Source organism: Bacillus rossius, chromosome 3, assembly GCF_032445375.1.
Source record: "Bacillus rossius redtenbacheri isolate Brsri chromosome 3, Brsri_v3, whole genome shotgun sequence".
Classification (NCBI taxonomy): domain Eukaryota; kingdom Metazoa; phylum Arthropoda; class Insecta; order Phasmatodea; family Bacillidae; genus Bacillus; species Bacillus rossius.
The window spans coordinates 94927529-94943448 of NC_086332.1; the positions used below are offsets into that span (position 1 = coordinate 94927529).

At 35.7% G+C, this 15920-nt stretch overlaps 1 protein-coding gene across 4 annotated transcripts in view; it reads right to left on the reverse strand.

Moving 5' to 3' along the window:
• The window catches only part of LOC134531042 (ecdysteroid-phosphate phosphatase), a 97592-nt gene that overhangs the window by 14570 nt on the left and 67102 nt on the right, over positions 1-15920 (reverse strand). For all 4 annotated transcript variants that reach the window (XM_063366535.1, XM_063366534.1, XM_063366536.1 and 1 more), the window contains one exon: positions 4292-4543. In XM_063366535.1, coding sequence (XP_063222605.1) covers positions 4292-4543 — 252 coding nt within the window. The remainder of the gene's footprint in view (positions 1-4291; positions 4544-15920) is intronic.

The window sequence follows — 15920 nt, forward strand, 5'->3', positions numbered from 1 at the left end:
CAGTTACTAAATAAATTACAATTATTAAAAAATTTGAATAGTGGGAAATCATATTGCGAGAAGAAACTATGTTGTAGCAAAAACAAATATTTTTTTTGATTGTTAGACCCCTCATACTCTAAAATTAAATTAACCTGGTTAATCAAAGAAGCTTGGAAGACGTGCTGAGGAAAACAACCACTTATGTAAATATGCCAGAGGTGAGCACAAGAAGAGAACATGCAATTTAGTATGTGCCAAAGAAAAGGTGAGCACTGGGAGGATCATGAAGTTACTTTACTAAATAACAAACAAGACCCATGTTTGGGTTGCTGAAAAGTAAATTTTAATAACAGACGATTATCCCTTAAACGTCATATAGGCATCACCATCATAGATAGCAAGATCCTTAGGAAACAACAGTTTTAAATAAATTAATGACTTTTTTTTAATTATCAAATAGATGGTTCTGGCCAGAGCAAGAGAAATTTATTTATACAACAAACATCCTTATATCATACCAATTTAACATATTGAGGTCTAGGGCTTTTGTATATAATTTCTCGGGTTAACAAACAAATTTTCCCTTTTGGTAGTCCAGTGTAAAGTCCAGAGCAATTTAATTGGGTACTTTCATTCATTCACTTATCCATCACCTGCTGGCGGCAAAAAAATGACAAGTGAGCTCATCACTCAAAAATCAGAATAGAGCTTCGGGCGAAGAGAGATTCAGCAATAACGGAGGACCTTGGGTCAAAATCTGAAGGTGACACACAGATGTTACGAGCGTTATGCCAAGAGCAGGTGTTATGTGCAGGTGTCACGAGCACCCCACTGCAAACAGAAGGTCCACAGAGTAAATTAATAAGATGGAAATTACAAAATCAATAATTTACTAGTGAGAAGATGAAGAAGGGGGGGGGGGGGGAGGGGGTGTATTTAAAAGCCAGTTAGAGTCTCACTCACCCTTCGGTGGGTTAATCCAGAGATCACAGATTCTTGCGACATCCAACACTCGCGAAACCCACAGATGAGACATGAGCTGCCTGAACTACTTTAAACAATACCCTTTTGTGAGAGTTCTAACAGTAAAGGAAACTCTCCCCGAGACACTGGGACTAAATGTAAATATGTACATGTTAGTTGTCTGCTCTTAATCAAAAGTCGTTACGGAATTATTCGCGGCAGAGCTGTGTGGGCAGATGATGACCGATATTAAAGCAGAATAGCGACTCCTCTAAGGACCAGAGGTCCATGTAATTCAAAGGCGCGATAGGTGTCGAGAGACAACAAGAAGGGGAAACAGCCTTCTAATTGGCTGGGAGAATCGGACGGGAGTGCGCTCAAACAGCATTAAAAATACTCCATTTGTGTTGTACAGTAGTCCTACATTTAGGGGCAAATGTGTTGGGCGTGTGGCGCACTCAGGCACGAGGCAGAGAAATTATCAAATATGTCGCGCTAGGTTCTCGAGATGGCCGTGGGAGGGTGCGTAGAGGCGTAAGCGCTAAGCATCGTGCCAATGGTGGACTGGGCCAAAAAGTGTCGCCCTCTGGCGGGCAGGACGGGAATTACTTTGGCATTAGTTATGGAGTTCGCCAGGGGATGACGTGGCCCGAGGCATATGGCATAGGGTTCACTAAAGGTCATTGATAACGATCTCATTTCTCAAAAACTCAGCACAAACATAGGAGGACTAGGGGAAGAGGGGCTGGATGCTGCAGTGGTGAGAACGGTGGGAACAGAGCCCTTGGGGTGTGATCTAGATGCTGAAATTGGGATGCGAGGCCTGATGAAACATGCCGATCTCACAGGTGGCTAAAGATGCGGGTGTGCCAAGGAGGGTTGACTCGAACCAGTGCTCAGGTCTGTGGTCGTGCCTGTGGCACAGCCAGGATTCGTAATTTCAATCTTTGTGCATGCAGGGTGGTGGGAAAATGTGAACAGAGGCCTTACAATGCATAGGGCTAAAATCTCAGCCTGGGAAGACGGTGGTAAGCCGACAAGCAAAGATATATTAAGGAGGGTACAGTAAGGGAAAGAAAATTAAAATTGGGGCCTGAAAATCTTGGTAATATTTACCTATGTAAACTAAAGTAAAAAAAAAATAATGCCGAGAGAATATCTAATTTGTGGCACATGATTAATGAATAAATTGCAATAAATATTTTATTTGTAGGTGAGAACTTGTTGCTTGTGTTTCTTCAGCAATTTTTCAATTTATTTAGATTATAATATTTGCAACATAGTAATGATTTTTATATATTTTGATCATTCTTGGCCGATATGTTAATGGCGCTTCACTGCAGTAAAACAAAACAGCTGTGGTCGGAAGCCATTTTACATTAATTTCTTGTTTCCTCGCATCATCATGGTAAACAAGCTTTATCCATTAATAAAATATATACTGTCTGATACATATGTGTAATCACAAAAAGATTGTTTCTGGAAATACTGATACATATAAATGTACTATTTTTTCAAGAAGAAAAGAGTTCCAGAGAAAAAAACTGGCAGACAGCAGCGGTATTGATAATGCTATAAGTTTATAGTTCTAAAAAAATCTTAAAAGAGAATTTATAATTTTATATTATCACTTAAGTAAAGAAAATAGTTTTCATATAAACTTAAAAATATGGTCACAAATTCTGTTTTGAAAAGTTTTGTGTGAGGCTATTCAAACACAATTTTTTTGGTTAAAATCTAAATATTTAAGGTGCAGGACTTGATGGAAAATATAAAATATTTTTATATCCATTATCCAAAAAAATAATAATAAGTCTGAAAATTTGTCTTTTTTCACACATTATGCAGTTAGCACAGGTCTTTTGAAACTGCCAACTTGGTTTTACACAACTGGTACTGGTCATAAGAACATGTCTAAAATTGTAGTTATTTACAGAAATATTAGGAACAATTACTCTGAGGAATTGGTTTTGTTCATGTGCTGTCAATCTAATTATTTATATACAGTGGAACCTCATTATTACGAGTACGGGATACTACAAAACCTTCGAAGGTACGAGAGTTTTATAATACACCGTCAGTTTGACTACGTAAACCATACTTAATTTGTCTGGTAATTACGAGTGTTTCCTTGTTGGCCCTTCCGTAAGTACAAGTGATTTAAATGGCATCTAGAAAAAATGTTCACGCAGTTACCTTAAAGACCGCTAAAAGAGTGACTGGTGACCAGCAATGTGCCTCGTCTCTCGTTCCACTACTCTCCGTAGTAGAGTTGAAGGGGAAAGAGGAGAGGCTGTGGGTGGGATTGTGGTGACTAAAAACATGCTCTCTCTCTCTCTCTCTCTCTCTCTCTCTCTCTCTCTCTCTCTCCAGTGGCTCTCTTGCTTGAGGCGACGGCTACTTCCCCTCCTTTCGTACACTTCCCCTCCTTTCGTACACTTCCCCTCTTTTCGTACTCTTCCTCTCCTTTTCTTTTCCTCATCCCGTTATTCCCCAGTATTGTCCTCTCTCTTCGCTGTCTTTTTCTCTCTCTACCCTAGCATGAAGGTTGACATTAAACACAGGTGCTTGAAAAGGCACATCCGGCAGGGGGTAAAGGAATTTTTCAGCAGCACGCGAAGGCTCACATAAAAGGGGGGAAAAAAGAGGAAAATACGTTAGAGTTGCCACGCTTATAGTGAGACTGGCCACAAATATAACCTACCAGAAAGTATAAACTGATTACCGTTCACCGCTGCGCATAAAGCACCGTAGAGTGCGTCTGTGTTGATACATCAGCCAAGGTTCTTCCATAGTAGCTAGCTGCTGTGCTGGCTTTCGACTATATGGGGAAATCTAAAAATAAACCAGCCTACACAGGAAGAGAAGTCTTCACCCCTCCCTTCGAGCAGCCTTCTCCCACTTCTTTTATTTTCCTTTCTCTGCTTCATTTACCCCCCACCCCCCCACCCATCATGAGGCAACTGTGAATTTATTCCTGATTAAAACAAAAACCATTGCAGACACAAAAAAATTATAGAGACCTTTTCGATATATAATTTAATTTGCTACAACTTTTATTCAATGCGTTCTTCACTAAAGTGCACCGTTTTCGAGTTACGGTGTGAAATTAAGACATTTTTAAAAGGTTCAGGGATCTTAACTTTAACTTCAATTTTCTGTGTTTGGTTATTACGAGCATTCGTAGTTACGAGGATTTTTCCCGCCATTGTCAGCTCTCGTAGTAACGAGGTTCCACTGTACTAGAGTGTGCACATATCCTCCTGTTCCCAGTCCACGGGCAGTGATTCGTATTAAAGAGTTGCATTTCTTAGTGTTGCGATAGGCATGGAAGGACTGTACTTGCCCACATCATTGGAGCTTTTGACGACGCCCTGTGCCACGTAGTAGCTCCTGGCATAGAACTGCTCGGAGCTCTCTCGCCGGTCCAGCAGCTCCTCTGCACGAACGAGCGGCTCATAGTCGGCCAGAACGTTGTAACCCGCCCGCTGCAGCTCATCCAGCGTCATCCAGTCGGGCAGCGAGTCCGGGTACCACGCCAGCCACTCGAACAGCCCCGGCTCGATCGCGATGGGCACCCCTTCCAGCTGGCCCAGGCCTGCGCTCAGCGACAATCCTTGCACTTGAACCCGCTCTGTACGAGCCACTATGCACACAACTCACCGTTTAATGGTTACATTGTTAGCTACGTTTAGTTAACTTATTTCTTCCAACTACCGTGTTCTCTCACATAATCGTCACACATTTTATTCCGAAATCAAGTTTGAAAAGTAGGGGTGCGACGATTATGTGGAAATTTTTTTTTTGTTAGATAAAGTTATTTATAAAAACAAAACCCATTCATGGAAAGGACGTTTATTTAAAAAGTAAAGTATAAAAGTGCACGCCAAACAATTTAAATTAATAAGTCCTGCAACAAAAACCTTTCAACTTTAAACAGAAAACTAAAATTTGTGATCCAAATGCAAGCCGAACGAACGCGTAACTATCGCCGTATACACACCACGAAAGAGTGCGGGCCATCAGATGTAGTTAACTCGGCACTCGACAGAGAGCGCGCGCTGCATGCACTCGGCGAGATATCGATATTCGGCTATGTGTGCGCGCTCTATACAGGAAGCAACATAACCAAACAGAGAGCGCGCGTTGCATGCATCGGCGAGATACTGATATTTGGCTACGTGCAGGCGTTCTATATGGTAAGAAACATAACCAAACATTAATAATTGCAACGATCGCTGGCTACAATTCCGTAAGCGGTACACCGCGGCGACACAGACGAATAGATGAAGGTCATAACGTTGAAAAAGTCTTTAAAAAAAAATTTACACATCAGACAACTTCGTATTTCCGTTAATTAAATAAGCAAGATGTAATATCTGAATAAATATTAGATTTATATTTTAAAATACATTGTTCTATATGGAAAAAATATCCTCACAAAGCACTCTGATTCTAATAACGGGACCAAAAACATCATGCGACGTTTACGCGAGAGGTTTTTTGATGTGACAACGTCTAATAAATCAATGAACGCTGGCTGCACACACAAAATTGTCCCACTGGATGTCCCACTACGGATGTGTTTACGCATGCGTGGCATCTCTCTGGTATGTTGCGGACGGTACAGAGAACTCGGCCGGCACGTGGCGGTGTACTGGTTCGAGGTATTGTTGTGCACCGCGCCACGGGAGTAACTATATTTGCAAGGAAATGGCGTACTTACAAGTACGTATTATTTTAATTACTAGAGTAAATCAGTATATTTAAACAGTGTTGTATGAGTATTGTTTTAGCTGTGTAGCTAAATATTTATTGCTGGTATGATACTTTTCACGCTTTAATTTGACATTGGTAATTATTTGTCATGAGTTATTATTTGATCAACTAAATCACATACTATATTATAGTTATGAGCATACGAGCGTGTAAATATTTCGAGTCCAACAAAGAAAATGCTAGGTAAAAGAAATTCAAACAAATATCGTGCGTGGAATATTAATAATTTATACCATCTGAAACAATTATTCTTAATATGGTCTCGTGGCCATGTGGTTAGCATAGATGTCCAAAGGTTATCGGTTCGAATCTCGGCAACTGCAAATTTTTTTTTGTACTTGTAAAAATAAATACGGCGCACGCAATATTCAAAAGTAATAAATATTTTGAATTAATGAATGCAAATATAAGTAAATTTATTAATTAAATTGTACATTTCATTTCACTCCTTTGTATCCATACAAAATAGTGATAATTCAATAAAATTGATTCAATTTTATTCATAAAAGTATGCTGAGGTAGATTTTATCATACAAAAGATAGAAAAATTAAAAAAAATTTCTTCCTCAAAGAATATAATATTTTTAATGCCTAAATGGTTTGGTTGCAAAAACCTATTACGGCTCAGTCTCAGGCCGAATATGATATTTCCTTTTCTTCTGGATCAATCATTTCATCAATGTTTTGTTATGACGTCACGTTAAACTATCGTCCGTAAACCGACTTTACAGACAACCAATTTTTTTATCCAAATTTTGACGCCCTAAAATATGGGTTTCGATGATTATGCGATAAAAGAGGGTAAATTAATTTCTCTTTCTGACCGACGGGACTGTCTGTACTCACTCTTTGTAAAAAACTGATATAGTTTCAAAATTAATTTTACATATGTTTTGGAAAACACTGGTGTAAGAGTTGGCCAGTTTCTTAGTCGTCTAAAATGTACACTAAAAAAAAAAAAATGATAGAATTTATACAGAAAATTTGATCAACTTGTAAATAAAACTAATAAGTAATTTAATTCTGTTTTCAATAACCAATTCAAAAAATACCAATAATTTTTTTACCAAATATATAAATAACCATACTTTATTACTTCCAATAAATAGTATATACATATTTTATTGATATGATGAACCAATTTATATATTATAAAAGGTATAAATGTATGCCTTTCATAAATCAACTTTTCCTGTAAAATTTGATTTTGTTTATTAGATTGTTTATTTGTGTCCGTGTCCACTGTTGTTTTCGTTCTTTGTGTTTTTGATTGCATTCTTATATGGTGTTGTTACTGTTTAAGGGGTGTTGTGCATATCACAAATGTGTATATCTATCTCTATCTATCTATCTCTATCTCTCTCTCTATCTCTCTATCTATCTCTATCTATCTATCTATCTCTATCTATCTATCTCTATCTATCTCTATCTATCTATCTCTATCTATCTATCTCTATCTATCTATCTATCTCTATCTATCTATCTCTATCTATATATCTATCTCTATCTATCTATCTCTATCTATCTATTTATCTCTATCTATCTATCTATCTCTATCTATCTATCTCTATCTCTATCTCTATCTATCTCTATCTATCTATCTATCTATCTCTATCTATCTCTATCTATCTATCTCTCTCTATCTATCTCTATCTATCTATATCTATCTATCTATCTATCTCTATCCATCTATATATCTCTATCTATCTATCTCTATCTATCTATCTCTATCTATCTATCTCTATCTATCTATCTCTATCTATCTCTATCTATCTCTATCTATCTATATCTATCTATCTCTATCTATATATCTATCTCTATCTATCTATCTCTATCTATCTATCTCTATCTATCTATCTCTATCTATGTATCTCTCTCTCTCTGTGTGTATAATGTAAGGTTATGTTGTTATTGCTATTATTTTTGTAAAATCTGTAACATAATGCTTATTCCACCAAAATAATAAAATGTTGACATGCAATTTTATGATAAAATAATGAGTAACAAGTTTGTCTAAAACAAATACATTCAGAACAATAAAAATGTCAGTGAGCATGTTTTAGTTTAAAAATAATTCCAGAAGAGATGCACTATGAAACAAATTCAATTTATTTTCCTGAGGTACGTTTTAAGAGAAAATTTGTATGGAAATAATGACATGTCTTAAATTTCAAACATTCATAGTTAATTTTTTTCTCGTGATTTCGATTTCAATTAAATTTTGGGTAAAACCTGAGTCCCATGTTTTAACTTGCATTTTGGTCATATATTGTTTATTAACTTGAAGGTTAAGTTGAATTTAGTTATAGTCAGTAGCAACCAATGTGCATGTGGACACCCAAATTTTGAAACAAATATGTTTTAAAATGATCATATATGTGTGATTGCAATTTGTGATTCCTTTTAAGTTCCATTTGCAGTTATATTCAATATATGGAATACATATCTACTGTATGACTTAAATCTGCAATTTTAAAGCACTGCAATGTAAACAATGATTTGTGTACATACTAAGGGATGTCTATGCAAGTGAACGATTTAGTGATGTCATCTCTAATGGAAGTTTCAATAATCAGGAAGAGCACAGCTTTAGCATGTCACTGAACTCTTACAACTAAATTTGTGGATCAATATTTATGTGGGTAGCAGTGCAGCCACAGATGAAACCTAGTAAGTAAGAACCCTTTTGTCAAGGACAATTATCTATCTTTTATGTTTTGCATGCATTAGCCCAGATAACTTTGCCCCAGTATTTGTGTGTGTCCACATGATCAAATGCATTTAACAGGCTAACAGCTGTTTAGGGGATCACAATATCTAAGCACTTGGCTTGCTGCGTATGCAGAATAACATACGTACTATGATATTTTTTTCATTCTGCTATGTGATTTTAAACCTGTCCTAGATACTTAAATTCAATAGGTGGTACTTCAATGCTTTCTGCACAATTCAAATTTTTTATTATTCTGATTGTCCCATGGTGTATTTACCTTTTTATGTAGTCTAAATATGAGATTGGAAGCAGTAAAAGAAACTTTACCAAGTTTGGCTAAGAAAGCAGAAAGAATATGATTATACTAACAAAATAAAAGTCTATAAACTACATGTTGCATTTAATTTATATATTGAAATATTTATCTTTGGAAGCATACCAACATTTAAAGTATAGCTGGGCGGGATAATAAATTTTAGTTCTGGATAATTTTGTGCAGGAAATGGGATCGGATTGGGAATTATTAGAGGTTACCATATATATAAATAAAAATTGCCAGACTATTTCAAAGGAAAAATGTTGTTCTTTTTATTGTGCAGGCCCAAATATAGTAATTAAACATTGAAAGAGTAATGTTATTTTCAAGGACAGCAAAATAAAACAAAATAAGGCTAAACATATCTACAGTGAATTTCCACTTGATTCTGGCCATTTATTAACTTTTACGTGCGTTTATGTTGTTTTCAAGGCATAACTCGCAATGTCTATCTCTATAATGCCATAAATAAATGTAATAATTAAGTTACTACTATGTGAACATGGCAGTAAATCTACTGTGAATATAGATTTAAATATTGTTTCAACCATGGAATTAAGAAGTTTGGGACTGGTTGTCTGGTGTAGACTCTGAAGTCAGTTTACCTTTAGGGACACGTCCACTCAAAAGACCAAAACAAAGGGTGGTTACAATCTTCATTTAATGGCTCTAAAGGAATTAATGCATGAGAATTGTAGAAAATGTATTTAAGAATGTTTAATAATGTTTCTCTCCTTGAGAATCCCATCGATACAGAAATATACTAATTGTAAGTAGGTTAGTGTTCCGTAAGTAAGTTAAAGTAACAGCACATGAGAAATATGTATGATGAAAAATAAGTCATGTGGAATGTTTATGTAAAATACAAAAAAGAACTGAAACTATGTAATATGTATACAACAATAATCAAAAAATATAAATCAATTTTAAAAACTTGTTGCTACAAAGTGCAGTAGAAGAAAGGAAATATATTTTATGTAGGCAAGTGGATTCCTGAAAACTAATATAACCACTGATCTCAACATACACATTAACAAAGGTTAGTGATATTTAAAACATCAGGTATTTTGCCAAATTTGATTATAATATTGTGTAATAACCCAATAAATGCATGATATAGTCTGACAAATATAGGGTATGATGTTTCGAAATTCATTACTTATTACGACAAATTGACAAAAAATTATGTTCTTAAAGCATAAATAATGTGTACATGAAGGAAATAATATTATAGTGTAACGTATGCTGGGCTGCAGGTAAACACTCAAAAAATGAACAAGTAATAAATAAGGCCTTGGAAGTGTCAGCCCAGAAAACAAAAAAAACAACAATAATTATCACAGAGGTGCCCAGACGTCGTACAAAGGAATTTACTTATAACCTACTAGGAACTCTAGGAGGCTATGTGGATTGAGGATGAATAATAATGAAATAACAAGAATGCTGGTTTGATTTATATAACTGCCCTTTTACTAAAATAATAACTTAGCTTTTTCTTTTCTTTTATCTTTAACTTTTAAGTACACATGTATTAAAATATATTAATTACAAACAGGAGGGAGCCCGGGGCAACAAAATACATATAAAAGTAAAACAACCTTATCTCTTAAACTTAACCCAGGTTTTACGTGAGCTCGCAGGCTCAAAAGAAAGACAATTACATTTTGTTTTAAGTTTGCTTTCGAAATTAATTTAACCAAATCCTATGTCCTGAAAACTGGCGGTTCTGGCACCGGAGGTTTCGGTAGATTGAAGTCCAGAAGAAATTGTTTTCTGTAGAAACTTGTATGTCGACCGGAGTGGGGAGAAAACTTCTGACTGCATGAGCCCAATCACGGACTGCTAATTTGGCAATGAAGTTCCATTCTAATTTGGTGTCCAAATCTTGAACGTTATTCTTGCACCCCGCCTGTAACTAAAGTCCCAAATTGCTTAGACTGGTTAACAGGCGGCTAAGTCTGGGCAAGACTGCGCCCAGGGAAAGGCAAAAACAAGGGGTGGGGGGAGGTACGACGATCACTTACCCAAAACAGCGGGGTGAAGTCACTTTAGCTGGCCCCAGGAGTAGAGTTGGCAACTCCCGGCGCGGAAGTCCGCGGAATCCATGACGAGAGAAGAAGAAATAAATTTAGATTAAAAAAACTAGCATGGGCAGCCAAATTTAAAAACAAGAAAATTAAGGCATCTATGCCTCGACATTGGAGACTACATGACGTACCTAGTGTCAAGTCTTGGCAGTACAACTGAGATGGACTCTCGCGAATCGCAAATCATGGTCCGTACTGACCAGATGCTGCCCGCCGAATGTTTAAAAATGGCGTCGTGGCGCCTAATTAAAGAAAGTTACTGCCGCCCATCCAAAGAAAGGGGGAGGTGGTGATGGACTGAAAGTGTCCGGAGATGCCCGAAGGGGCGAAGCAGACGGCAAAACGCTCGCAGCGCTCTCACCCGAGTCGCAGGTAGACTAAGGTCGCAATCGCAGCGCGACTGCTGCCAAAGTCGATTGTGACAAGCTGTCTCTTATGGGAGGGATGAGTAGTGCGCTCTGGCGGCTAAGATGAGAAACTGGCTGGAGGGTCACAGAAACGTCCGCTAGAGTGCACTGGTCGCACTCGCAACCAGCAGACAGAGCAAGGCTAGAGATTTTTGCGGCAACTAGGCATCGCTGAGGGCTCTGTTGGACAAGGGCGAATGTCCTTGAAGAGACCATGTACCCTGCACGGGTTCACTGGAGGTCGATGCTCCGGGTTGAAGTTCTTGTGAAGCCACAGGTGGGTGATGAGGGGAGGGGGGTCTAAACTTGCTAAGTCGCCTGGGAAAGGCGTCGTGTGGACCGTCCCGAGAAGTCGCCGAGGACTGTAATATGCTCTTGGACGTGTTGGCAAACAGCTTACCTATGCTTGCCTCCGAGAAATTGCCAACTTCCAATACTCTTGTTAATTTTCGGCCGATATTACTGAAAAACGAAAGAGAGACTGCCATAACCTAAAAATCCACGAGTACCCTTTTCACTTTTCGTAGTAGTACTGCATTCTTTCAGATCACATTATTTCTTAGCAACATGTGCCAACCGTACATATCAAGATTTAACATCCTTTTTTTTTCAATAATGTTCTTTAATTTTAATATGTCCTAAATAAATACATTACCATCACGGTAAATACACATCTCGGTTATTACGGCAACTATAGTGCAAATGTGGTAACTATCATGCTTCTGCAGTAGTTATGGTATCTACAACGAATCTTTAGTTCTTTTTATGGTAATTATCTTAAGATAACTATTGGAATTGTACTGTAGTTATGGTACATCATCCATATTTCTTCGTAAGTTGTTGTTCATTTGTCTTTTCTTCATATTTATATTTACGTGCGCCATTACTGGCAGGAACTTTCATAAAAATTTTAAACGGGACTTTATATCACACATTTAATGGCGTAAATGATGAGACCCCGGACAATTTAAACGCTTTTTACAGTAAAATGCGGGAAATGTTTCCGCATAAAGCGGGAAATACTTCCGCATAAAGCAGGAAAGTGATACATTAGTGCTATGCGGAAAATTATAGAAGTAAAAAAAATTAATCACGGAAATTCGTAAATCCCGGGTACGTAAAAATGATGTGTTCATGTATACGGTCGATCATGTTACATTATAAAGTAAAGGATAATAGTGTTGTAAGACTTTTATTCCGATATAATGAGAGTTTTTTTTTCTATAGGTAGAGTGCAAGAAAAGCTCGCTCGAATTTCGAGTTGTTGAAAAGCCACGAGCTCGAGTTCGAGTATTACTAAAAAACTCGACTCGAAACTCGAATTTCGAGTACTCGCAGGTGTCTACAGAGTATCCACACAAATCTGTAGGAAAATTTCCTTGACTTTTCTATTACTTTCAATGACTAAAATGACAAATTTTCATGATGAAAATTTTTAAATAATTTACATTTTTTGCAGTTTTCTGAAAGAAACCAAAACAATCCAGCCTCCACCTCCTTATACTGTACTAGTTCAAGCCGAACCTTGCATATGCCATTTTCCAGTTTGCATGATTATACACTAAAACTTGAAACTTTATGATAGTGAAACTACTCTGGAATGTACTTGGTAAAATAAAATAGTCATAGTAAAAAGTAACAAGTTTTAAAAAAATGTAGGAAAACTTAGCATTACAATGACAATATTATATATTCTCCTTTAATTTCCAAAGAAAGGCTTGGTATAACAGTGATAGTGAGTGCACTTGTTAACCTCAAGGGACATGGTTCACAGCACATCAATGTAAATTTTTTTTTAAAATAATGTTGTATCAGCTCAATGAGGTAAGGTTTGTTTGTAGGAAATATTAACAGACTGATTTCAATCATTTAAGAAAAGCAAATATACAAACATATACTTAGTATTATAGTATTTTTTTTTTTTAATGTTTCAGGTTAATATTTTAATGATGCCATGGATGAATAAATTCTAAAATGTGTAGAAACTTCAAAGAATTAACTGTTTGGTGAATTTTAATAACATTCCTTGTTGAAAATCAGGTATAAAAGCGGGTTTCCTTGTAGCAGTTCTGCTATCTGCGTTTGATGGTGGCAAGCAACGTTTACAATTCAGGCAGAAAATTCTAGCGGCAGGCACAGAAAGTACATGCATGATTCGCATCCATAAATTTTGATATTTGAAAAGCAAATATTTTATTCATCAGTTTATTTATCACGCTCTGCATTATTTTAAAGAATACTATGTTAAATTTTGTGTCCAAGTTTCATATTATAAGTTTATTTGCAACATGAAAAACATGAGAACAAATGAATTTGCTCGTTACTGAGGTTACATGTTTACACATTGCTGGTGAGTACTGAAAGACTATCTTATATATTTTTTCCTCTTTAGTTTTCGGACGTTATTTAACTCGAAAATCGATGCCAGGTATTGGCGACAGCTCAGGGCGAAAGGAATCGCCCATCGAGACGTGTCTCGGAAATACTTTGTACTTCAGTTAAATATATAACTGAAAGATTTAATAGACATGTGTTTTTTTTTCTGGGGATTGAACATCGAGTGACTGTTGATATGAGTGGAAAATAATCTAGATTTGGAACGTAAGTTGGCTACCCTGTTATTATTTCTTTGTTTTTCGTAAAGAAAAATAAAAAATGCATAATTTAAAAAACTTTGTTTACATAAATAAATACTTTTCCTATATCTTGGGTGAAATAAACTTCAAAAAATAAAAATAACTGACTAACTGTGCTAACAAAATCTACATCAAAATATCACTACAGATAAAAATCATGACAATGAAGGCAAAGGCTTATCCTTCCACCCCCTGACAGCATCACCATGATTTCTAACACAAGCTGCCACAATGTAAGCAGGTACCACACCTACAAAAACTATACTAAAATTGAGAACATTTTGGTTTTAATGACTAAATTCACAGTTTGACTTATAAATTTTCTAATTATGTCTCCTGCCAATATAACAACCTTAAAAATGTTTATTTATTTAAACATTAACATTTTTTACTTCTATGAACTAAGAGCTCACTTGTTTTTCCACATTAAATATAAAAATTAATACTCATTTGCTCACACAGAAATATTTTAATATCAGTATATTTCTAAGAACATTAGACAATTTCATTTACTATTTTTTAAAAACTTCACTAATACGAATTACTTTATTTTATTAGTGATGGTTCAAATCCCATTTTTCTCGAATCCGAATCTCGAATCCGAATCCCAAACAGTACCTCGAATCCACCCCTTGAATCCGAATCCAGTTCTCAAGGGTTATATATAAAATAATTTATAAGTTAAGAGAAAAATTTAAACATTATGCAGAATTATTTAACCCTTTAAATTTTTATTTAAAAAAACACGGATTTTGACATGGTCTGGATCAAGACGATTCCGTTTGCAGTGCTGAACAAACGTTCAGAGAACACTGTCGCAGGTGGTGAACACGCAGACTGAGTTTTCCAGTATTCGAGAATGTTTATTTCTGGGTTAACTGTAGGATCACGTAAGAATCTGGTCACTTCATCAATTGCTGTAGAATCCGACTTGGTGGATTTAAGGCATTCAGGCATTATCTGTGAGTACAGTGATTCATGTATCCACGGAAATCGGAAAACGAAATTCAACATCCGATGGAACAATATTTTGTAGTTACCAACTTGACATTTGTTTAAAGTCCCAAATGAAGGTAAACACTTTCCTGAAATATTTAATGGAAACTGAAAGGCGCTATCTTGGCTTCAATGGTTTTAGGCCATAAGAAATATTGTCTTTTTTTTTTTAAATTAAGCCTCACTAAAGCATAGTGATTAATATGCCCAAAGTTAAAAGTAATGGGGTGTTTACTCTAGTTTACCCATTAAAATTTTTTATATTAATATTAGTTATTTTTTATGTTGCTCAAAATGATTGGCTAACAAATTCATTGGTTGGCCATCATGGAATTCTCAGATCATACATATTTTAACGTTGGTAGTCTACACAAACCAAACTTGGTCCTAAAAAAATTCATAAATAAAATGTGTATCAGAATATTTAAAATTGAAGTGCGATTAAAATAATAATTGTATAATGTATTAATTTTTGTCATTCATTATTTCATTTTTATTACTACAATGCGACCGTAACTTGTGATGAAAGTCGGCATTATTGTTGTATTACTAAGTGACAGATTTCTCGGTAAAGTTATTTAAAAAAAAAAAAAAACAAGATTAATATTTAGTCTAGATCATAAATTTGCTTTATTTTATTTTTTAGCATATTCTGAGAATACATATGTGATTTATGCCTTATTTAATGTAGTGATGGCTCGATATCCAAAAACCCGATACCGATACCGATTCCGATATTTCAAAATTTACCGATCCGAAAACCGATACCCGATATTCCGATATTCTGATAATAGGCCTATCTCATTTCTAACACTGATTCTATAAAATTGTGGTTCTGGAGTATTGTTAGAGACAATAATGAAAAATGTTAAATATTAATAAAACATATATATGTGAATGTATATTATTTTTATTAAATGTAAAATATAGTAAATTCACATTAAATTAAAGCTAATAATGAATTTATCATAATGGCCTACATATAAGCTCTCTAAATTCAAGGTCTTAAAAATTTAAATTGTTTTTCAAGGCCAGATAAAG